This window comes from Doryrhamphus excisus, chromosome 1, assembly GCF_030265055.1.
Source record: "Doryrhamphus excisus isolate RoL2022-K1 chromosome 1, RoL_Dexc_1.0, whole genome shotgun sequence".
Classification (NCBI taxonomy): domain Eukaryota; kingdom Metazoa; phylum Chordata; class Actinopteri; order Syngnathiformes; family Syngnathidae; genus Doryrhamphus; species Doryrhamphus excisus.
In genome coordinates this window covers 41,975,353-42,001,855 of record NC_080466.1, presented here as the reverse complement: position 1 = coordinate 42,001,855, position 26,503 = coordinate 41,975,353, and the positions used below count along the sequence as shown (strand labels likewise).

The following is a 26,503-nucleotide window of genomic DNA, read 5'->3' as shown; positions in this document are numbered from 1 at the left end:
GTAAGGAACCCCTACAACAGGGGTGTCCAAACTTTGTCCACCGCACTGAAAAGTCGAAGGATGCAAAACGGTTCAACAAAAGTATTACAGAGAAAGAAAATTTTCCACATTTTTGCTGGAGTTTTAACGTCTTCTACTAAAAATTGTTAATATTTATGTTTGTAGCATCATTGCTATTGATCGGGAAGGGAATCCGGAATATAAAGGGATCAAGCCTAAATTAGGATGCGGATCAAAAGATCCGTTGTGGCAACCCCGGAAAACGAAGTGATGCACATGCGCACAAAACAAACATGCGTTAGGATTCGTGCTCTACTTTTTTGTGCTACCGAACTCAACATTTGCATCACCAGATTATTTTGCGAGGGACATAAAGAAGCTGCACGGTGGTTGAGTGGTTAGCGCGCAGACCTCACAACTAGGAGACCTGGGTTCGGCCCCACCCTCGGCCATCTCTGTGTGGAGTTTGCATGTTCTCCGGTTTCCTCCCACATTCCAAAAACATGCTAGGTTAATTGGCGTTAATTCGGTATGAATGTGAGTGTGAATGGTTGTTTGTCTATATGTGCTCTGTGATTGGCTGGCCACCAGTCCTGGATGTACCCCGCCTTTCGCCCAAAAGACAGCTGGGATGGGCTCCAGCTACCAAAATGAATGAATGAATTTTAGTTGGGAACTGATATTTCCCTGAAACTTACCTATGTTCTACTGGTAATTGTTTCAGGGTTTTTTTTTATTATATACGTACAGTGGTACCTCAGTTTCGGTATGGCCTGTTTTATGTAAAATGTGTTTTTCCATGAAAATGATGAGTCTTGGTTATTGTACAGTGTGACTATACCTATTGTCCATAGGTATGAATGTGAGTGTGAATGGTCGTTTGTCTATATGTGCCCTGTCCAGGGTGTACCCCGCCTCTCGCCCGAAGACAGCTGGGATAGGCTCCAGCACCTCCTGCGACCTTCGTGAGGATAAGCGGTAGAAAATGAATGAATGAATAAAGAAGGAAGAGGGTGAAAACTTCCTGGGGAACTTCCTGCGACATGTGGGTGCGGCATTCCCAACGTCACATCAGTGATTAGTGATTCCATGTAATCAATGCAAATTTCACAGTTCTCATAGTTCTCCGTCAGCGAAGCGTTGCAGCTCTTCCAGGCTGCACCAAAGCGTGACCTTCCATTTATTTAAGTCCAGCTCGACATGTCAACTATGACTTAATGCAAATCATTTCCCGTCAGAGCGCCTCGCGGGAACGCCGTGATCATTCACTGCGGCTAATGATCCGTGTGACAAGATGAGTCACTGGTACAGTTCTGTATAGCTAAAATCAATATCAATTACACCTGTATTGAAGAGTTGTCTCAACTATAGGTCCGTGTCTCGCTTATTTATTTCTTTTCTTCCATACGTCAGCCCATCTCTGTGTTTACTGAAAGTGCCACAATGGCAAAATCCTCAGTATGCTTACTCTAATTGGCCTTTAACCTTGATGTTGGCGACCGTACAATGCAACAGAATGAGCCTTTTGTTATAACCCCGCTTTAAGCAGACAGGTGAGAGGCTGCGTTGTCATAGCGTTGAGCTCTGCAGGTTCCAGCGTCTCGGGTCTATACCACACAGTCAGGCTTGATTTATGCCCCTGACAGACACAATGTGGAACCGTAGGAGGGGGGCAGCCATTCAATTTATCTCAGACCTCCAGTACAATTCCGGGATTTTAAAGTATTCAAGAGCAGAGATCGACATCTGAAGTTGGCGCCACCCTTTTTGTCACGGCTCAAAGGATACGGTGACCTCGTCCATTTCTGCGTCTCGCCTCCGGCATTGTTGGAAACACTGACGTTTTGATACAATTATGATTAGAAACATCTCCTGCAGGTCGGTCGATGGCTGTCTGTCAGGGTTGGAAAGAGTAACACAGACACATCTCACCTTATCTGTGCGGCAAATAGAATGACACACATTCCCAACAAGGTTTTTTTTTTTTTTTTTTTTTTCCTATTCCTGTCGCGCTTGTGCTTTACATTTAGATAACCGGTGTTTTGGAAGGGAGAATGGTTGGTGGCGTTGCGAGTAGAGCAAGCTGTGTGTAAGCGCACTGATGCAAGAATCATTGTGTCGGAGCCTTTAGCTGAGACTAATTAGTCGGTGAACTCACCTATAAGCTTCTGACGATCTTGCTTCCTGTGGTGTCATGGCTGAGTAATTCCACTGATGGAATCTTAACCTCTATTTTCACAAGCCCGGGTTAATTAAGTAGACACGTTCGCGAGCCTGCACTTCGAGGCCAAAGTGTCAGCCAGCCGTGGCAAAACCGAGCCACTAAGAATCCAAAAACAGTCCTGCTTTCAACTTCCAGATCTGTGATTTTGCATATTGGTTGCACCTTGAATGCTTTTGACTACACTGCTGGTCTTTGATTAGATTGGTAGGTCGTTTTTTTTTCTGCAGAAAGTCAGTAAACATTTCTCGGTTTCTCGGTTTCATGTGCTCCGGTTTTTATATGATTCAGTTTTTGAATTATCACAAGAAATGGCCAAACATTGAGCCTAACAGACGATCCACATATTGAATGAATAGTGACAATTTTAGAGTTAGGACACTATGGATAGATGCCGGTCAGGGGCATTTTTATTATATATGTGTGTGTGTTTTATATATTCATAGAACGCTCACAAAATGCTAAACAAGCATCTGTCTCCTTCCTTTCCTTAATAAGCACAGTGCGCCATTCGCTAATGAGGTGTTCAAGAGCACTGTGTAATTGAGTGTTAGATGAACTGTGCTTTTTTTTAAAAGTAAATGCAGCTGCAAGATAAAGAATGTGAGGAACACGATTGAATTCGAGAAGGGAGTCGTAGCGTAACTTTTTGGCAGTAGTAATTCAAAAAGTCGCCCAATGACGGTCAATTCAATGGCCCAATGAAAAACCACAACTCTTTAACTTTCTTAAAACAAAACAAAAAACACGGCAATCAGTCCAGGATGTTTTGTCAACCTATTTCATTCATCATTTTATATGTTTTTTGCTTTGTGTTTGGCGTATAAAATGTATTTTGTCTTCATATTTTTTAGGGTCTGGAAAGCATAAATGGTTTAATTTCATTTGAACATGCATCAGATTACAATTGAATGCATCACATAATCAGTTCCCAGTTCCACATGTCCAAAAGGAGTAGGAAGAAGCAAAGCTTATTAAATCCTACCCCTCCATCTGGTACTTTTACAATCAGTAACTGTTACATTTGTTCACTTCCTGCTTTCATAATATAGTTTAAGTTTTTTGGGGTTTTTTTTTTATTTTATTTTTGTCACATACCGAAGTACGAGGTGATATGACCATACAATGACATAATGGTTACCATCAATCAGTAACATTTGTTCACTTCCTGCTTTCCTCATATAATTAAATAAAATAAAATTTAATTTAATTTAATTTAATTTAATTTAATTTTATTTTATTTTATTTTATTTTATTTTATTTTATTTTATTTTATTTTATTTTATTTTATTTTATTTTATTTTATTTTATTTTATTTTGTTTTATTTTATTTTATTTTATTTTATTTTATTTTACTCACCATACAATGATATAATGGTTACCATAGTAAGTGTCAATATAGTGATATATATAGCACATCATGACTGGTTCAAGACTCTTCATCCTTGTATTTAGCAAACATCAACTGCTTGTATTGTTTCAATCAGTAACTGTTACATTTGTTCACTACCTGCTTTCCTAATATAATTTACGGGGTTTTGGGGGGATTTAATTGGTTTTACATTATTTCTTATGGGGAAAATGGATTGTTTTTTTATGTTTTGGTTTTTGGAACGGATTAACGCCGAAAACGGAGGTTCCACTGCATTTGAACAACCTCAGAGGGCTCTCCGCTCAAGGCTGTCGGCACACGAAATTCAAGCCTTTTTGGGATTCACTGGAATTGCGACCATTTCTTTTCACCGCGCAGAAATTGCATTGAAGAGATCAAAGACATAATATGTCAAGTGTACCATCAAATCAAGAGTTTCAAGTACCTTCTTTTCGACAGAAAAGGCGCGGCTGCATCTGTTAACATCTGAAAGAGAATTTACTGAAATAACAGAAACAGGCTTTTAAATTGGGAGTCGCCCTTTTCCTGTGATTTCCACTTCACAGTCGCCATGATAATGGCCGCTGTGTGGCTGACGTTATTTGTCTCTTTCATCTTGTCACGTCGCAAGGTGGATCGACACCGCGCAGCCACGGTCCTCAGAGGCTTTATAATACACACCTGCGTTTTTCATTAGGCCGTGCCACCCTGTTTAAAACCACCGCTTTCTCACAGAGGCAATATTCCTGTGCGGGACGGGGATGAAAGGAGAGGCACTTCACTTCACTTCATCTCACCTGTGAATTATTGATACCTGCCCCTTTGCTAGCATCTCCCTGGATGCAGGTAGGAAATGTCTCCTCGACTGCAAAGACATGTTGTCCGAGGCAGGGAAGAGAGAATGAAATGCGGGCGAGCCCCCATCTCTTATTCACCACAGGCGTGCCGTGACTGACTTCGACTTTACTTGACCTCGACTGCTCTTCCATTACGTTCGGGCTAAAATAACGAACACTTACCCAGACAAACGGCCGCTGAAGCGTACCCGTATATTAGAAAAAAGGACGACAATGCAGAGAAAAGCGAAGAACGGGCTTGAGATTGACCTCTGTATGATCCATTGTGCTGGTATGCACGGCCACTTGTTCAGCCTGCGCCCATCCTCTTACAAGATGCATGATGTGCAAGTCACGTGATCACTGTTTTGTCCCTGAGCGTAACGCGGTTGTGGATTATCGAGCTTTTGTGCACAGACGCAAGGCATTCAGTTCCATTGAAATATTGCCGTGAGCATTTGGACTAATTTGATTTAGGTCCTTAGGAAATTGCTGTTTGATGACATATGCGCGGCGCACCCTTAGTCCAGTCCCAGGATCAACAGTAGCTTCATACATACGTCAAATAACTCCCCTAGTCCCGTCTGACGTTTGACTTCCGGCACATAGGTCCGGGAATTGGCGATTCTCAGTTACTGCTGTTATGTCCTTGGGCAAAGACACTTCACCCACATTGCACCCGGCGTCGCCCACACATGGATGCTTCGCTGACCGAGATGTTGACCTACGCCCCAGATCCAGTCCCCGGGCGCCAGACAACGGCTATACATTACTCCACAAGAGGAGAGGTTAAATGCAGAGAAACATTTTGCTGTACATTGGACACGTGACAAAGTAAACATCTTCTTCCTTCATTCAATGAAGAACAACTTTTGCATGATAATGAAAATTACGCTGAATTAAGACTCGGTCACAATTTAATGTTTGGTTTCCGTATCCATGAAGGCGACCTTTCTTTTTAAAGTAAATCTTTCATTCAAATGAACCTGAAGCAAAAAACAAATCAAAGATTATGTTATCTGATTCTCTTTTTGTGAAGTTGTGGCGGAGGCTATGCTGCTGGATGTTCAGGCAGGCGATGGTCTTTGTGTTGCTAATGGCATGGGCAGAGTGCTAAGTATAAGCCGCATATTAAGCATCCATAGCTTCTGGAGAACATTCAAACAATTTTGCCTTGATTTTTGGGGAGGGTTGAATTCCACCCGCAGTGGAAATGGGTCCACAACACAAATGCAGCACAAGCAGACACATCGAGTACTGGCAAATGGCGCTCTTGACAAGACCAAAGTTATTTGTATGTGTTGTCGCTGTGAATTAATTGTCACTGGAGTGTGTAGTTTTTTATTGTCATTTATACAGTAGTACCTTGGCATACAAGTGTCACAACTAACGAGTGTGTTGTAGACACAAAAGCGTCTGGATTTTTTTTGCTTTGAACAAATTTGGGTTACAAGCTGCTATTTACTGGCAGGCAGAGACGAAGACCGAAGGTGAGTTCAAGGGCTGCCAAACAAAGTAGGACATCTCACCGCTTGTATTAAACGTGCAAAAAATGTAAGATTTATAACTGTATTATTTTTTGAATAAAATAATCACCCATATTTCCATAATTTATATCCCTCTTCATTACATCACAATTTATTGAACTAGTAGTAACATTTGTTGAAGTACAAATGAAGTACAAATGTTAAAAGTTAAAAAAAAAAACAACTTAAACTGTATTATGGAAAGCAGGAAGTGAACAAATGTAACAGTTACTGATTGTAAAAGTACCAGATGGAGGGGTAGGATTTAATAAGCTTTGCTTCTTCCTACTCCTTTTGGACATGTGGAACTGTGAACTGATTATGTGATGCATTCAATTGTAATCTGTTGCATGTTCAAATGAAATAAAACCATTACCATTACCAAATGTGTCCAGGCAGGTCCGCCATTATAGCAAACACACCATCACGTAGGTGACCGGGGCTGACCGTGGTAATGACAGAGAGATGATTCATCTCATTAAAATGCTGTGTATCACCAATTAGTTGTACTTATGGGTATGCCTCTATGGAAGCGTAATAGCACATGCTCATTTTAAGTGTCCGGGTTTTCTGGGTCAATACGTATCACATTAATTACATACATGTAGCTAGGTTCTCCCATATATGAATATTAGATCATTAAAATCCTGCTTATGGCAGCATGGTGGAGTATGGAGTATGGAGCACGTCTGTCTCATAGTTAGGAGATCTTTGTGCAAATCCGTGTTGGAACATCACAGTGTGCGGTTTGCATGTTCCTCGTGATTGCATGGCTTTTCTCAGGTCACTCTGGTTTGCTCCTACATCCCTCAAAACATGTTAGGTTAATTGGAGACACTATATTGTTCATAGGTGTGAATGTGAGTGGAAATGGGACAGGCTCCAGCTCGCCCGTGACCGGAATGAGGACAAGCGCTAAAGAAAATAGATGGATGGAAAATCCTGTTTGATTTCCCACAGTACTTTGTTTTTAAGGGCGCTTTTTTTTTTCATTTTGTGCCTCTTATTAAGAAAATGTCAAGTTTTTTTTCAGCCTTTTTGACCTTTGTGGAAGCACTTGTGGTCATTGTATAAAGGGCATGGAGCCGCTATTCCCCTTTCTCTTAAAGTCATGTGTTGCATTATTTACTAAAAAAAAAAAAAAAGACCTATTTCTCATTTTGTCATTTGCAAAAAAAGCACAACTTAATTAGAACCATGTTATATTTTCCAAAAGGAAGTATTCTTACACACAACATTTATTAAAAGCCTCTTCCGTGCAGAGATTTGCCGACAGGTTCTTGCAGACGAGCGACAATTGCTTTCAACACCATAGGGCGGTGTTAAACTTCACACATCTGCTCTGCCTTGCCTCCGATAGTATCATCATGTCAACTTCCAACCCCGCATTTTGCATTGGTGTTTTTCACACTGAACAGAAAAAGAGAGGCAAATTCCATTACACTATATACGGTACATTATGTAGTATTCCTGCACTGTTTTTTTTTAACACATCATTTCTATATTTTGACCACAGAATTTCCATTCTGGACAATGGCAACCTTCGCATATGGAACATAACCAAATCAGATGGCGGCCCGTACACGTGCATGGCAAGGAACCAGTTTGGTGTGGCCACCAGCACAGGAAGCATCACAGTGAAAGGTAATTCCTGTTTTCCTTTTCCTGACGATTTAGCGACATAATTGATATATTTAGGTTGCTCATTTAAGTGTTTCATGAATGTATTCGGGCTGCACGGTGGAAGAGTGGTTAGCATGCAGGCCTCACAGCCAGGAGACGTGAGTTCAATTCCGCCCTCGGGTTTGCATGTTCTTCTCCGGGTTTCTCCGGGTACTCCGGTTTACTCCCACATTCCAAAAACATGCTAGGTTAAATTGGCGACGGTATTGTCTATATGTGCCCTGTGATTGGCTGGCGCCTCTCGCCCGACACAAAACCTATGGTGTCCTCCCCCATTGCTCAGGTTATTTTTCCCTATTAAAATGAAAATTGAAAATTAAAAATATAGAAAAAAAATCCATACCGGGAACATTGCTAAAAAACAGTATATCTGATTTTTATGCTGGTTGCACGGCGTTCAAGTGGTTAGCGCACAGACCTCACAGCTAGGAGACCAAAGTTCAATACCACCCTCGGGCATCTCTGTGTGGAGTTTGCATGTTCTCCCCGTTTTCTCCGGGTACTCCGGTTTCCTCCCACATTCCAAAAACATGCTAAGCTAATTAGCGACTCCAAATTGTCCATTGGTATGAATGTGAGTGTGAATGGTTGTTTGACTATATGTGCCCTGTGATTGGCTGGGGGTGGAATTGAACCCGGGTCTCCTAGCTGTGTGGCCTGAGCACTAACCACTCATCACCGTGCAGCCCATTCCAAAAACATGCTAGGTTAATTGGCGACTCCAAATTGTCCATAGAATGTGAGTGTGAATGGTTGTTTGTCTATATGTGCCCTGTGATTGGCTGGCCACCAGTCCAGGGTGTACCCCGCCTCTCGCTCAAAGACAGCTGGGATAGGCTCCAGCACACCCGCGACCCCTGTGAGGATAAGCGGTAGAAAATGAATGAATGTATTCGGTAATTAAATCCAAAAATGCACATCTGGAAGATGTAAAAACCCCTCCGCAATGCAACCCAGCCTCCATCATTTTCTGCTTGAAGCGCCGCCATTCAACTATTCGGTGTCGTTTTAGTCTTGAAATGTGAAAATGTGAACAGCATCAATACAAAAAAGACACCAGCAGTGACACATTTCCTTCCTTCCTTCCTTTCCTAAGTCCTAAAGAGCAGCGTTGTCGTTACAAGCGAGGCTGCCCGGTCACCGTGTGTGTTTAGAGAGGTGTTGAAATCACTCCACACCCTCCCTCGCTGACTCTAGTATCATCAGAGGATAGTCTGTGTAGAAAACGACCTCATGTTGTTAGATCATCTGCAGTGGGGATTGCATTTCTGCTCTGGTGCTGTGACTTATTATACTTCATTAAAAATGAATGTGAGCTGGGTATAAAGTGCTTTGGATAGAGCGCCTCCAGTCTGTGCTGATTTTCTGTTCTATTTCCATTGGGAATACAGTAGCGTTATCACCTGCTCGGGTTTGTGGGGGTCTTGCTGACATTGTTATCGAACTACGTATGTCCTCACGGTGACCCGCTTTTCACTGAGGTTGCCTCCTTAATTTGTTATTGTTTCTTGTTCTGCTTCGACCTTCGTTGCCAGCCTTCTTGTATGGATTTATAGGATTCCTCATCTTCCAATGCTGGCCTCAGGGAGTCCATTTTTGCCTCATATTTCATATCGTTATTGATGTGCATCTATATGGGGATCTAATTATTTGCCGAACCAGAATACAGTACGTCCTGCAATTGGGCATTCAAATGTGGCCAAGATCTTGCTCTTGTTTTGTTTTTCACACTTTATGGGCGAAAATACACTCAGTATTGCTTTTGTCTAATAGGAATCGTACACCGTCATCCAACATTTATCACGGGTAAATGCTTCCTGGCCCGACTGTGATAAGTTTGATCCTTAATACAGTCTTATTAGATCCATTTACTGTAGACATGAAATAACACCCCTATTGCCACCTTTACGATCATATTGCATAATATAGTAGACGTGATAAGAGATATTAAGAGATAATAACTCACGTTAGGGAAAATGACTTGTTGTATGTGTCGAATGTGAGTAGATAGCAAGGTCAGCCTGCTATCTTTCTTTAAACCGCATTGTGCAACTACGAGATATCTGCAGGGACACAAGATGGTCGTCACTTTAAGCATAGCAAGCTAACAAGCTAGCCTCCAATTTATTTATTCCAAACTTAAAAAAGGGTTTGTGTGACTAAGTGGGGAAGAAAGACAATGTATGGAGCCAAAAAGATACCACTTCCACACAGAATGAGAGGAGAAGTCTTTTTTTTTTTTTTTACCATGTCATGTCTATGACTGACCATCATTTCAAGCTACTGTTCCGACTCTGCATCCATGTCTGACCCCATGCAGTGCAGGTTAAGGTAATGTAATGTAAGGCAATGGCTCATGAATATAACGTTACTGACGCCTAGTGACCAGTGTACAATTTGTCAATATTTTTCAACTGCTAATAGATCATAGTCAACCACAAATCAGCAACCATTTAGTAACAAATTTTGGAATAAGCACCATAGAGTGAGGGAGCGGTGTTCGAACCTTGAAGTAGCGAGGGACAACTGCTGACAATAGATTTATAATATAATATTTGGTAGATCAGGTCATTCCTAAAAAGGTGAGAAGCGTATGAAAAGAGATACAGTGTTGGTCTGCCAAATTATTACAATTTGTAATCAGATTAATCACCGTTTTCTAATTAATTAATCACCAACTATTCATTCATTTTCTACCACTATCCCAGCTGTACACCCTGGACTGGTGGCCAGCCAATCACAGGGCACATATAGACAAACAACCATTCACACTCACATTCATACCTATGGACAATTTGGAGTCGCCAGTTTTTGGAATGTGGGAGGAAACCGGAGTACCCGGAGAACATGAAAACGCCACAAAGTTTGCAACTATGAAAAAAGTAAATATAAATATGAAAAATCTAAATATGAATATAAATGATATGTATTTGTATGTGTTAACACCTCGAAATGAACTGAAATTTTAAATCATGAGATTTTAATCACACTTCACCACATTCCATACATTTATGACCACCAATAACGTGCTCTAATAAATATGACTTTCTTCTTTATTACATCCTGTTAATACTTTGCTCTAAAATGCGATTTGTAGGTCATTCAATTCATTGAACACAAGCCATGATGATTATGTATTATTAATATTATTATGATATGATATTTACAAGGATACACCTGTTATGGCCTAATTATGAGGAAATTGAGGCCCATCCCTGTCGTATGTACATTCCTTAAATCAAGTCTTCTCTGTCTCCTCTGTTGAATTATAAAAGACAGATGTCATATATTATGAATGCTCGGAAGTCAGCAGTAGTCGGGAATGTGGAGGAGAGCGTTGAGAGAACATGGCTGCTTCCTCTGCCCCCCCCCCACATTTACAACTCTCCTTTATCCAAGGCAACCTGCGTTGTTCTGTTTATAAGTAAAATTGTAAAATTGTATCGTCCTCGTCGGTATGTATCTCACACAATGTTAACCATTTTGAAAAGTAATGAAATGATATGGTCACCCCCTCCACCTCCACCCCCCCCCCCGTCAATCAGAGGAATGTGGAAAGCTGATGTGAGAGCGGCTGATTGCGGAGTCGGTGATTTTTCAATCAAGGCGCTCGCTTATGTGTTCTCACCTCAGAGTGACGCCGCCGTTATGTGCATTGCCTTATGAGGCAGTCGGAGTTTATTTGACACCCCTCGCTCCCTTTTCATCATCATCAAATGTTCCAGCAGTTTTGTGCGGGCGGTGTACAAATATTCCCCAATATGATTATGTGCCTCTCTGTCACATTTCATATTGTTTGGCAAATGGGATGGGGTAATTTACATGCATTATATGAGTGAGGATTGGAAACCTATTTAGCGGAGGACAAACGTGTGTTTCGGGAGCAGCTCTTATGGGAGGTGACAGTATTATATTCAAATTGACTTTGTTAATATGAATGCTGAAAAATACCTGTCAGGAAGCATTCAGGATCTGCGGGCATAAACGAGGCACCTCGAAAACAGCTAAGGGAGACGCGTCACAACCGATGAGCCTCGTTAATGTCCATATTATGACAACACCGGGGGGGATATTAGCGGATTAATTGGATTCATTTATACATAGACGCGTTTGCTGAATTTTGATTGCGCCAAGTCGGAGCTGTTGCAATGGTCACCCGAAATTCTGGGTCACACTGGATTCACGTCTTTGTACACTTTTCTAGCCTGGAGGCAATCTTTGTTACATAATACATCCTTGAAACTCTTATTTTTTTTTTTTTTTTTTAAAAGCACGAGGAGAATATGTTGAGGTCACGGTAGACTGGTAGACTGGTGGAGCGAGAAAGTTTCGGGTTTGTTTCTACACGCCAGCTCAGGCCTTTCTGACTAACAGTTGTGCTGAAAAGCCGACATTCACTCATCATGGGATTTATTTCCTATTCATTTTGCCCTGACTTGAACTGTATTTTATTTACTCTAATATAGTAGGTCAGTTTATTTACTCCACAAAAGACCTGAATTATTCATACAGTGTCAAATATGTACATAAGTTCATCTTAATAAGTTGAATATTGGATTTTAATTTGTCAAGGTGGAACCCGGTTCATCCTTAACTAGAATTAAGGCTGAGCCTGAAGGTGCCGATGTCGAAACCATCCTCCATTGATAATCTCCATCCATTTATAATGCAATGATTCAAATACAAAGGAAAATACTGAATGGAATACAAAGTTCTGCATGGTACTCACATATAGCTGTGGACCAAAACTCCCAATACTAGGAATCAATTGTACAATAGAAATTTTCCATGTAGTATTTTGAGGAAATAAACAGACACTGGGTGGCATGGTGGTCGAGTGGTTAACATGCAGACCTCACAGCTAGGAGACCAGGGTTCAATTCCACCCACGGCCATCTCTGTGTGGAGTTTGCATGTTCTCCCCGTGCATACGTGGGTTTTCTCCGGGTACTCCGGTTTCCTCCCACATTCCAAAAACATGCTAGGTTAATTAGCGACTCCAAATTGTCCATAGGTATGAATGTGAGTGTGAGTGTGAATGGTTGTTTGTCTATATGTGCCCTGTGATTGGCTGGCCACCAGTCCAGTGTGTACCCCGCCTCTCGCCCACCCGAAAAGAGCTGGGATAGGCTCCAGCACACCCACGACCCTCATGAGGAAAAAGCGGTGGAAAATGAATGAATGAACTATTTACAATTTTTACATTTGGAACTCGGCTGCACGGTGGTCGAGTGGTTAGCGCGCAGACCTCACAGCTAGAAGACCCGAGTTCAATCCCACCCTCGGCCATCTCTGTGTGGAGTTTGCATGTTCTCCTCGTGCATGTGTGGGTTTTCTCCGGGTACTCCGGTTTCCTCCCACATTCCAAAAACATGCTAGGTTAATTAGCGACTCCAAATTGTCCATAGGTATGAATGTGAGTGTGAGTGTGAATGGTTGTTTGTCTATATGTGCCCTGTGATTGGCTGGCCAACAGTCCAGGGTGTACCCCGCCTCTCGCCCAAAAGACAACTGGGATGGGCTCCAGCTACCAAAATGAATGAATGAATTTTAGTTGGGAACTGATATTTCCCTGAAACTTACCTATGTTCTACTGGTAATTGTTTCAGTTTTTTTTTATTATATACAGTGGTACCTCAGTTTCGGTATGGCCTGTTTTATGTAAAATGTGTTTTTCCATGAAAATGATGTGTCTTGGTTATCGTACAGTGTGACTATACCTATTGTCCATAGGTATGAATGTGAGTGTGAATGGTCGTTTGTCTATATGTGCCCTGTGATTGGCTGGCCACCAGTCCAGAGTGTACACCACCTCTCGCCCGAAGACAGCTGGGATAGGCTCCAGCGTCCCTGCGACCCTCGTGAGGAAAAGCAGTAGAAAACGAATGAATGAATGAATAGACAGGCACTGCACCGGCAACCAGTACTGGTACTGGGGCTGACATCTGGTAGAAAAACCTGATCCATCCTGGTTCCCAGTGCACACATGTTGAATGAGAGCCTGCGGATAATACCCGTTGACTCCCGCAGCATCTGCTCATGATGGCTCACTAGTTCGCCTCTGACTCCGTGGGGTTCGCGTTCCTGGTCGGATAGTTCTACGACTTTTTTGGTGTTGGTTTAGAGACTTCAAATTAAAAGAATGTAATAAAGGACACACACAGAGCCAAGAAAAAAAAGTGCAAACAAACAAAAGGGAGGCAAGGCAGTCCAGGATAATATTAATAGACGGCTTACTAAAGGCAACATGGCTAAAAAAATTAAAAAAAATAAAAAAAAACAGGGGAAAAAAATTCAGCCAACGTGGCAAAAAAGAACCAAGTAACGAGGCACTCCAGGAAGACGCTAGCAGGTGTTAAACACATTCGGTAGGACAGGAACTAGCAACTGTAATCAGTCAGCTGGGAAAGAGCTGCTGATGAAGGGAAGTCCAATACGAGATACAGGAAACGCCAGTGAACGCCACTCCACATAACAAAAGATACCATCCGGCGTCTTCCTGCCGTCTTAGCGCTTAAAAGCTGCACTGATTTCTGATGACGACGTTCCCGACTGAGACTGCTGCCCCCTGCGGAAAAAAAATGGATGGACCCTGAAATGTTGAAATGATGAATTTGGCGATATGCGGCATTTACGGAAAAGATTAAGCAAATCAATAATAAGTGGATATAAATAATTAAGTATTTAAGTTTCTAATTAAATACTGATTATTATCATATTGTATTTACTGAAGAGACTAAGAAAGCCAGTAATGAATGGATATAATTAAGTCTTTAAGTCTAATTAAATACTGATTATTATCTCCTATTTGGTGATTGTTCAACAAATAATCCAAAGTTATCTCCAGGAATATTGGAATTTTGGCAAAAGGACAATAACACTTAGTTTTCACCCTCTGTTATGAAGGACTATTCATGCAAATGAGGACTCTGGCATAAAGATAAGTACTTTGTACCATGTCTAATCCATTTTTAGCATTGTTTTCCTTTGCTGGTTGACAATACATAAGAGAAGTTTTTATTTATTTATATTTTTAATTATTATACTGATTATAATCCCTCAAGGGAAATGTTTATTTGGAAAAACAATGCAGAGACTGTTAACGATTGAAAATAGAACAGCAACATACTACAATGACTATGACGCTCACACAGCGGCCGGCGCAGTCAGTCATCCGCGCAGGTTAATGTTGCTGTCCTTTCATGTGTCCAGTCAGAGGACAGCAAGGCATTAGACATCACAGAAATCAGTCACATTTTGCCTAAAATCCCAACGCACGGCTGAGTAACCAAGGTTTTTTTTTCCCGTATAATCTGTCACAAGTGATGGCAGAGGGCGGTAACAAGGAAACTCATTCGCATCATCTCTGTCACAATGAAACCCCGCAGGCGCTTTGGGATCAGGCTGTACAAACAGTGAGGGGAGCAGTTCATTTTGGAGAAGAAGAAGCAACCCCACAGGAGAGAGAAAAAAGGCAAATAAAGGTTTATAGCGCATTACCATGCTGCGTAGGTAGAGGAGTGAAATATTCCTGACAATAAATCCTCCATGAAGCTCCACCACTAGCTTTTTTTTTGTGTGTTGGGCTGCCAGCTGTAGTTGCCAAAAAAAAACCAAAGTTGACTTTGACCAAAACTGTTGGAGTGTGAAGCCAGTGTGTTTCGGAGAGTTGGAGGTATTTCTATATTGGCTGCGGTGTAGGCGGGGGTTCTGTACCGTTGCCCTTCGAGATTTCATCTACAGGCGGACCTTGCTTTCCAGTTACGACGACTCATGAATGATAATTAGCGGACCGAAACGAGGGAATTATGACATAAATCCGATAGCGACGATAACCGATGGATACTCTGAGCATGTGGCTGAAGACGGCGCACCTTGCTGGGGCATGTCCGGTGACTCCTTCTGCTCGATACTCCGGTTCTCCTGACCTCCATTGCGGTAACCCAGCTGCTGGGAGCATGTGCCCGAATATAGTGCACCTTGCTGGGCCACAGCAGGTGGATCCCTCTGCTCTAAACTCTGGTTCTCCTGATAGTCGTGATATGGTCGTAGTAATGTCATCATATTTGATCAACAGGTTGAGTTGGTCAAATCCAAACTTTTTTGTGTTCTGTTCTGAAAGTAGGTATAAAAACGTACCATATTGGTTACCATTCAGTCCCATAAATTACTAATGTTAGTAACGGAAGAGAAAGATATTAACCCTTAGATGCATAAGTGGGTAAAAAATGACCCAGTCAGTGTTGTTTGTTTCCTTGAAACATCTTTGTAATGATTTTTTTTTATCATTTCATATTCCAGGTATTCCTCAAAAACATTTTTGATATCATGCCATTCACATTCTTAACTTACCTTTTATACATTTTAAGAAATTTTTGTTTTTGTGTTACTACCCCAAACTTCCATAAGTGGGTCACCCATTTTCTATGGAATCCAATAGAAACCTTTGATTCTTATCAACTGTCAGGAATAAATTAACTGTAAACCACACAGACTATATCAGAAGTGTCACCCCTCAGGAAGATTATTTTACACATAAAGTGCTAATACAACAAGTATTATTACCGTCATATAATATTGTGTATGTATCTTTCATGACTGTTAGTATTATCAACAAATTAGCCTACTTTACTATAGGCTAACATGACTATATGTATTGTTGGGTATTACTCTTATGTTTCCTCATCCATGCCTTGGCTGCTCGATACACAGCTGAAATGGTCCTACAGATGCTGGATAAAATCTTTTTTGTTTGGTCCTAAATATAATACTAAATATCATACAAGTGATTATTCTTAACAAAAATGGTAAAATTGGCATAAAAACGCATTGATTCTAGTATGGGTGATTTTTGACCCACTTATGGAAGAGTGTAGGGTCCAGTCCACTCGTGCATCTAAGGGTTAATGTGTGTATGACAGAGGAGTATGTCGATGTACAACATCAGTTTTGTTCTTTTTAGTTCACTTTTTAACTTTACCTTGTTTATTTCTAAAGCATGATGGCAGTGCATTAAAGAAAAGGAAATAGAAGGAGCGTGAAGAAAGTAATCCTAACGTCGGCTACATGTTTGGTCAGAGCTGTTAGGCTATTGCAGCCATCATGAAGGATAAATATGATATTAGTCTGTGTTCCTGCAAGGGAACCACAGGGAAGAAAATAAGTTGTTTTGTTATTTTTCTTAATGAAAGTGAGTAAAATTCCGACTTACAATTCCGTCATAGGAACGGCTATAGACGTAGGAGCACCTATAGTTACTGTTTCACTCCTTAACCATTTAGCTTAATGCTCAACTTATGCAAACTGCTATGATGTCGTCCTGAGACATTTGGTTTGGGAATGCATTTCAGATATGTATTAGCCTTTGGTCTGTTTGTTTTCCCGCTGGTTTGTTTACGTTTTTTGGATAATTACACAAAAACGACTTACATGAAATGGACCTTTGGAATTTTCAAAATAGCAACCGTGCAGATGAAGACTATCAACACGCTCAATTGAGTCTCTATGTTGTCTGAGTGGCAATTTCAAGCAAGTAATCACAGCACCCCCTAGAGGGAGAAAGTAGTTTTACACCGGAGGAACAAAGCCTCTCCCTCTCATCTTGCCTCGCTCGTGTCCTTCACCCTCCTCTTCCCCCCACGCTGCATGCTCTCAAGTGCAGATAAGGGACGCGTGCCTTATTCCCAGGTGATGTCACAGCGTTGCACTGCAGGGTTGAGAAGAGAGCAGCGGCTGCACGGAGAAGTGCTCGCTGATGTTTGCTGTTTCTCTGGCGGTGTGTTCTGGGAATTTGTGAAGGAGTTCCAGGCTAAAGGTTGAGTTAAGAGTGACTATACAGTTTGCAGGAGCATCTCAAACTCCCCGCAGATACGAGCGCAGGTCAAAAGCAATACCTGTTATTGTTGGGACTCGCTGTGCTGCGTGTTCAGTCCGGTGTATTCCTCCATTAACTCTATGACTTATATATATATATATCCACCATGAGAGCTATGGCTTTTCTATTTCGGTTCTGAATTTGACGCATGATTTTTATTTTTTTTTCCCAGATCCCACAATCATCACCACCCTGCCAGCAACACTCGACGTCACCGTGGGGGAGAGTGTTGTCCTGCCTTGTCAAGTCAGCCATGATGCCTCTCTGGAGCTTAAGTTCACCTGGTTCTTCAATGAGCAGCTCATCCACTTTGGCAGCCATGGGGGCTTTTTTGAGAAAGTGGGCGGCGTAAGTTCACCAACAATTGACCTTTAGATTTTAGTCCAGACTGATATTTTACATTGTGATAAATGGGAACTCATTAGCTGTATTATTAGGTAGTAACGAGTGAGGAGAGGAGGAACTGAGGAGAACTATTCATTGTTTATACCGGATTACACAATTATGCAAATGGGGTGGGAGGAGCGACAAAGTAAGAAGGCACAAATATACCACTTCCACACAGAATGGGAGGAGAACCTTTTTTCACTTTGCATCCATAAATTGCTACATCCAGTACAAGGTCGGGTAATGCAAAGGATGGACGTCTCATCCATGTAACATTACTAAGTCTAAGTAAGATTTAGACTTAGTAAGAGTAGACTACTAAGTCTAACATTACTAAGACTAAGTCATTACAAAGTAAGCAGGGACAAATATACCACTTCCACACAGAATGGGAGGAGAACCTTTTTTCACTTTGCATCCATAAATAGCTACATCCAGTACAAGGTCGGGTAATGCAGTAAGGATGGACGTCTCATCCATGTAACATTACTAAGTCTAAGTAAGATTTAGACTTAGTAAGAGTAGACTACTAAGTCTAACATTACTGAGGCTAAGTCATTACAAAGTAAGCAGGCACAAATATACCACTTCCACACAGAATGGGAGGAGAACCTTTTTTCACTTTGCATCCATAAATTGCTACATCCAGTACAAGGTCGGGTAATGCAAAGGATGGACGTCTCATCCATGTAACATTACTAAGTCTAAGTAAGACTTAGACTTAGTAAGTCTAAGTAAGACTTAGACTTAGTAAGAGTAGACTACTAAGTCTAATATTACTAAGACTAAGTCATTACAAAGTAAGCAGGGACAAATATACCACTTCCACACAGAATGGGAGGAGAACCTTTTTTCACTTTGCATCCATAACTGACTACATCCAGTACAAGGTCGGGTAATGCAAAGGATGGACGTCTCATCCATGTAACATTACTAAGTCTAAGTAAGGCTTAGACTTAGTAAGAGCAGACTACTAAGTCTAACATTACTAAGACTAAGTCATCACAAAGTAAGCAGGCACAAATATACCACTTCCACACGAATGCGAGGAGAACCTTTTTTCACTTTGCATCCACAACTGGCTACATCCAGTACAAGGTCGGGTAATGCAAAGGATGGACGTCTCATCCATGTAACATTACTAAGTCTAAGTAAGACTTAGTAAGAGTAGAGTACTAAGTCTAACATTACTTAGACTAAGTCATTACAAAGTAAGCAGGCACAAATATACCACTTCCACACTGAATGAGAGGAGAACCTTTTTTCACTTTGCATCCATAACTGGCTCGGGTAATGCAGTAAGGATGGACGTCTCATCCATGTAACATTACTAAGTCTAAGTAAGATTTAGACTTAGTAAGAGTAGACTACTAAGTCTAACATTACTGAGGCTAAGTCATTACAAAGTAAGCAGGCACAAATATACCACTTTCACACAGAATGGGAGGAGAACTTTGCATCCACAACTGGCTACATCCAGTACAAGGTCGGGTAATGCAAAGGATGGACGTCTCATCCATGTAACATTACTAAGTCTAAGTAAGACTTGGACTTAGTAAGAGTAGACTACTAAGTCTAACATTACTAAGACTAAGTCATCACAAAGTAAGCAGGCACAAATATACCACTTCCACACCGAATGGGAGGAGAACCTTTTTTCACTTTGCATCCATAACTGGCTCGGGTAATGCAGTAAGGATGGACGTCTCATCCATGTAACATTACTAAGTCTAAGTAAGACTTAGTAAGAGTAGACTACTAAGTCTAACATTACTAAGACTAAGTCATTACAAAGTAAGCAGGCACAAATACACCACTTCCACACTGAATGGGAGGAGAGCCTTTTTTCACTTTGCATCCATAACTGGCTCGGGTAATGCAGTAAGGATGGACGTCTCATCCATGTAACATTACTAAGTCTAAGTAAGACTTAGTAAGAGTAGACTACTAAGTCTAACATTACTAAGACTAAGTCATTACAAAGTAAGCAGGCACAAATACACCACTTCCACACTGAATGGGAGGAGAGCCTTTTTTCACTTTGCATCCATAACTGGCTCGGGTAATGCAGTAAGGATGGACGTCTCATCCATGTAACATTGCCGAGTGGCCAGAAGACTATACCACAAAACAGCATTAATTCAGTAATTTCTCTTTGAAATGATCTTTTGTCGATAATTGAACCGTAACTGTACTACATTTGTCCAACAGTGTCCAAGGTCCAGTTGTCACAAAGAAACGTGACCGATTTTATTTCATTTGCTCAACCAAGAACACGTTTTCTCACTGGTTTTGATATCCAGCGCTTGTTCTTGACCCCTTCAAAGCAAAACATTGAATTGAGGTCAGGACACAAATGAGCATTCATTGGTACAGTATTTCAATATTATACCCTTGTAGCACTGCCATAATCAATTCAGGCATAGTGCAGAGGGACTTTTTGTCTGAAGTGTATTATTTATGGCCAAAAAACTGCTGCCTGTGGTTTATTATGAAAGGAAATTTACATACCCATATTGCACCCAGTTTCCCGCACCTGCTCTGTATTTCAGAGGGTGTGCACGCAGCAAAGTCTGCAACACGAAGTATGCTGACTTATTTTTGAAAAGCTAAGCTTGGGGGAAGAAGTGGGAAAACTCTAGGAATAAGGAAGAAAAGCATTAAAAACCCGCACAGGAACCGATTGTTCCTCACCTATTATTCGGGGGTTGTTGTTTTAAATAACTATGCCGTACAGTCTGTAGTCCTGGAGTCGGCGGTACGGCTCCAGAACACAGATAAAACATCTCAGCTGAATTGTTAACTGTCACTCTGCCACAGCTTCCAACTACTTCCAAGATTATTACCGGACCGGTTCTGCTCCACTCTGTGATATTGAAAAGATGGGAATTGCTCCCTCAAAAGCCCTTACTTGTTCTTTATAACTCAGCCAGAGCTATTGTGCACGGGGTTCTGACACCAGCTATTTGTGCTGGTATGTTTTCTTAAATTTACAAAAAAATTGCACAGTGTCCAAAAAAAACGGACGTTTTTTTTCCCCAAAAAACGGATGAAAGGCAATGCAAAGGATGGACGTCTCATCCATGTAACATTACTAAGTCTAAGTAAGACTTAGTAAGAGTAGACAACTAAGTCTAACATTACTAAGACTAAGTCATTACAAAGTAAGCAGGCACAAATATACCACTTCCACACTGAATGAGAGGAGAACCTTTTTTCACTTTGCATCCACAACTGGCTCGGGTAATGCAGTAAGGATGGACGTCTCATCCATGTAACATTACTAAGTCTAAGTAAGACTTAGTAAGAGTAGACTACTAAGTCTAACATTACTAAGACTAAGTCATTACAAAGTAAGCAGGCACAAATACACCACTTCCACACTGAATGGGAGGAGAGCCTTTTTTCACTTTGCATCCATAACAGGCTCGGGTAATGCAGTAAGGATGGACGTCTCATCCATGTAACATTACTAAGTCTAAGTAAGATTTAGACTTAGTAAGAGTAGACTACTAAGTCTAACATTACTGAGGCTAAGTCATTACAAAGTAAGCAGGCACAAATATACCACTTCCACACAGAATGGGAGGAGAACTTTGCATCCACAACTGGCTACATCCAGTACAAGGTCGGGTAATGCAAAGGATGGACGTCTCATCCATGTAACATTACTAAGTCTAAGTAAGACTTAGACTTATTAAGAGTAGACTACTAAGTCTAACATTACTAAGACTAAGTCATCACAAAGTAAGCAGGCACAAATATACCACTTCCACACCGAATGCGAGGAGAACCTTTTTTCACTTTGCATCCATAACTGGCTCAGGTAATGCAGCTTCCAACTACTTCCAAGATTATTACCGGACCGGTTCTGCTCCACTCTGTGATATTGAAAAGATGGCAATTGCTCCCTCAAAAGCCCTTACTTGTTCTTTATAACTCAGCCAGAGCTATTGTGCACGGGGTTCTGACACCAGCTATTTGTGCTGGTATGTTTTCTTAAATTTACAAAAAAAATTGCATAGTGTCCAAAAAAACGGAGGTTTTTTTTTAAAAAAAAAAAAAACGGGCGAAAGGCAGCAGTAGGATTTCTCAAGTCAAATGTGGACAGAAGCAATATTTAGAACGATAAGATGGCTGACCCGGTATGTGTATGTGTGTGCACACCTGATTTTTCTTTTCTTTTTTTTTTTTCATGGCAGCAGCATTCCGCCGGAGACATTATGATTCGAAACATCCAGTTGAGGCATGCTGGGAAATACACATGTGCCGTGCAAACAAAGGTGGACAGTATCTCTGTCGCCGTTGACCTGGTTGTCAGAGGTAAGCAGAGCATCCATTCCTTCTCCGCTCCAGCGCATTTGGTCGGATTAAAAATGGCAGCTTGTTGCATATTTCATAAAAATTCATCATTCGTGTAGCGCTGAAGACAGTGGAACATTGTAAATGGTGAATGCTCCTGGGTCTGCTTATGCCTCGCTAATGTGATGAAAGAATATAGTGGAAAAATAGCAAATTCTCTCTTCAGTGTTTAAAAAAAAAAAAGTTAGTAATTAGGTTGTATAGCACCCAACGGTATCACAGCAAATTGACTTTCCTGGAGCAGCCGCAGGTGTTAAAAAACCACGGCGACTCTCCATTATCTCTCCGTCTCTTCCTGATTTACATTTGCTCTCCCTTTTTCCATCTGTCTTTTCTTCCTTGCTATTGCCGGCTTGTGCCGTCTCCCAGGGCCCCCCGGCTGCCCCACCAGCATCCAGGTAGAAGAAATCACAGACACCACTGCGACTCTATCCTGGAGGCCCGGTGCTGATAATCACAGTCCAATTACCGCATACACCATCCAGGCCAGGACACCGTTTTCCCTCGGGTGGCAGGCTGTCTCCACAGGTAAGCTCTCTCCAACCAGCCGTGGCCTCTACCAATCTCACCGAGGCGGCTGCTCTTTATTCTTCTTCTCTGGTGAGAATATAGGAGATGTAATTTTTACCCCGCGTTCAAATGGGGCTCAACTGTAGCGTGACCATTGACCGCCATTTTATCAGACTCTTGGGAATCCTGAAACACGGATCCCTTCCAGATGATAACGCTTGTGCAGCGACTGTAATGTATGTGAGTGCAGTTAAGTGACACCGAGAACCGATAGTGGCTGTTTTCCCCCTCATATCCTCGTTAATTGTGCCCTTACAATCCATGCCGGGCTCGAATAATAGCCTGTACATCTTGTTGTATTATATATAGTTTTCCCTGATGACCTTTGAATGAGGGCTGCACGGTGGTCTAGTGGTTAGCATGCAGACCTCACAGCTAGGAGACCCGAGTTCAATTCCATGCGTGGGTTTTCTCCGGGTACTCCGGTTTCCTCCCACATTCAAATTGTCCATAGGTATGAATGTGAGTGTGAATGGTTGTTTGTCTATATGTGCCCTGTGATTGGCTGGCCACCAGTCCAGGGTGTACCCCGCCTCTCGCCCTAAGACAGCTGGGATAGGCTCCAGCACCCCCGCAACCCTCGTAAGCGGTAGAATATGAATGAATGAATGAATGAACCTTTGAATGAGGGCTGCACGGCGGTCTAGTGGTTAGCGCGCAGTGGTTAGCTAGGAGACCCGAGTTCAATTCCACCCTCGGCCATCTCTGTGTGGAATTTGCATGTTCTCCCAGTGAATGCGTGGTTTTTCCGGTTTCCTCCCACATTCCAAAAACATGCTAGGTTAATTGGCGACTCCAAATTATCCATAGGTATGAATGTGAGTGTGAATGGTTGTTTGTCTATATGTGCCCTGTGATTGGCTGGTGACCCCGCCTCTTGCCCTAAGACAGCTGGCATAGGCTCCAGCTCCCCCCGTGACCCTCATTAGGATAAGCGGTAGAAAATGAATGAATGAATGAACCTTTGAATGATGGCTGCACAGTGGTCTAGTGGTTAGCGCGCAGACCCAACCCGACCCGAGTTCAATTCCATCTCTGTGCGGAGTTCACATGTTCTCCCCATGCATGCGTGGGTTTTCTCTGGGTACTCCGTTTTCCTCCCACATTCCAAAAACATGCTAGGTTAATTAGCGACTCCAAATTGTCCATAGGTATGAATGTGAGTGTGAATGGTTGTTTGTCTATATGTGCCCTGTGATTGGCTGGCGACCCCGCCTCTTGCCCTATAAGCGGTAGAAAATGAATGAATGAATGAACCTTTGAATGATGGCGGCACAGTGGTCTAGTGGTTAGCGCGCAGACCCGACCCGACCCGACCTGAGTTCAATTCCACCGTCAGCCATTCTGTTCGCATGTTCTCCCCGTGCATGCGTGGGTTTTCTCCGGGTACTCCGTTTTCCTCTCACATTCCAAAAACATGCTAGGTTAATTAGCGACTCCAAATTGTCCATAGGTATGAATGTGAGTGTGAATGGTTGTTTGTCTATATGTGCCCTGTGATTGGCTGGCCACCAGTCCAGGGTGTACCCCGTTTCTCGCCCAAAAGACAGCTGGGATAGGCTCCAGCTCCCCTCGTGAGGATAAACAGTAGAAAATAAATGAATGAATGAATGAACCTTTGAATGAATTACCATGTATTCAGAACTGGTTCATGTACATACGACAAGGCGATATTACTACCTGGGATATTACCTGGAGACAAAGATGGGCACATTTACACACTTATCAAGAAAATTGTAAAATTCACCAATGTCTTCTTTCATACATTTACCAGCAAGTGGGCCATGACTGAGCACGGTAATTGGGTATGCCAGGGGTTTTCAAAGTCTGATGCGGGCGTCCACATGATAGCCTTGTGGTGGCGGTTTGAAAGAAATATATGTGTGAGAGAGCGATAAAAGCAACTTTAAAACACCCGCTCCCCATTAGCAACTTTGTGACACTAATGAGTCACATGACACCAGGGAAGGAAAATGGCTTATTGGGCCAATTTGGGCGTTTTAACTTTGGAGGGGGGATGGATTTTTGTAGCCTTTGGTTTTGACATTAATGGCTGTGTGAGGAGTTATTTTGAGCAGACAGTCAATTTACATTGTTGTACTTTTTTTTTTTTTTTTTTTCCTTTATTTGGGCAAATATGTGAAACATTACAGTGCATTTCTTACATCAATCAAAATATAACTTTCCATTATTTACATTTGTATTCAACTATCTGATCCCAAGCCCAAAAGGAGTAGGCTGAAGCAAAAGCTTATAAATGCCTACCCCTTTTTGCAGGATATAATGCTGTTCATGCCACTGTCTTGTTTCCCCTGTTATTATTATCATTGTAATATTATTATTATTATTATCATTATTATCATTATTGTTATAATCTTTATCATTATTACCATCATTATAATCATCATTAATATTACCATTTTCATCATTATAGTTAAAAATTTTGTAATTTTTAATTTTTAATTATTTAATTTTACAGACATCATTGCTTGTAGAGTGCTGTATCATTTCATCTGTTATTTTCTGAAATCTGCAGTCTTTGTGTGTCAATTTATTAGCCCACTTTTTTGTGACATTTACTTATTTTCTGGATTACATCCTAATGTCTAATCTTATGCATTAAAAAACAAGAACTTGAGACTGTGTCTGGACAGGTGACCAACCCAAACATCAGTTTCTTCTTGTTAAACCCTACCTGAGGTTTTTAGACGTGTTTATTAGTTTGTGTGTGTCTAGTCTTGTGCATTAGGAAGCAAGGTTTTAGGTCAGTGCTCAAACCAATTTTTGAAGCAATGATGTCTTGCTGTCCATTATTACTATTTTTTGTAAAGTAATAATTAATAATAATTAATGATAATAATAATAATGATAATCACTACTTAAATGCGATGTAAGTTTTACGGCATATGATGTCAAATTAAATGTCACGCCCGATAACTCGTGTACGTATACCAGGGCTCTACATTAAAAACAAAAATGACTTGCCCATGGGGAATCCTTAAGGTGAGAACTACTTGCCCGAACTTGCCCCATGTAAAATGAAAAGTGCCATAATGATATCATATATCAATATATGCTGATAATTCATCAGATAATAGTACTGATGCATTGTATTTGGAGGAATGTCTGAAAATTTGTGGAGATGTATTTAACATAATCTCCACAAATTTTCAGACATGCTACCTTACACATGGTAGTCGTAGTAAGCAGTGATATTTATAAGTTGTGCACCACAATGAAACATTATTGAATAGACACATTTGTGTACTAGTAAAGTGTTTTTAATCCAGAAAAAAATGCTCAATGGTCAAACAATAATTTGTGAAGCAAAGGTGAGAAAAATACACAGAGAAATTGAACCGCTAGATTTTGCAGCTTGTGCAAAATCAGCACTTGGTATTGGATCTAATGGGTGGTGTTTCATTGTGACCACTTCAAATTGTCACAGCAATGTGATTCACTCACCTTTGCCATCATTTGGTTTGCTGCCGCTAATAAAATACTTGTTTAGGAGGCACTGGTTCATCACTTTTTGCTGTTTTCCTTCAGAAGTTGTTGAAGAATTAGACGATGTTGGCAGGGACGCCATGATAGATGTTTTCCTAGTAAAACGATCGCTGATTGGTTGATCGCGAACAAGAACGGGTGTGGGTAAAACGCGGATTGTGGATT

At 41.4% G+C, this 26,503-nt stretch overlaps 1 protein-coding gene across 2 annotated transcripts in view; it reads left to right on the top strand.

Moving 5' to 3' along the window:
• The window catches only part of LOC131107250 (contactin-4-like), a 122,242-nt gene that overhangs the window by 84,087 nt on the left and 11,652 nt on the right, over nucleotides 1-26,503 (top strand). The window contains exons 12-15 of one of the 2 annotated variants that reach the window (XM_058057228.1): nucleotides 7,472-7,599; nucleotides 17,685-17,860; nucleotides 22,105-22,222; nucleotides 22,631-22,789. In XM_058057228.1, the coding sequence (XP_057913211.1) occupies nucleotides 7,472-7,599; nucleotides 17,685-17,860; nucleotides 22,105-22,222; nucleotides 22,631-22,789 (581 nt within the window). Of the gene's footprint in view, nucleotides 1-7,471; nucleotides 7,600-17,684; nucleotides 17,861-22,101; nucleotides 22,223-22,630; nucleotides 22,790-26,503 lie in introns of both variants that reach the window. The other variant, XM_058057146.1, reaches the window with a different exon arrangement.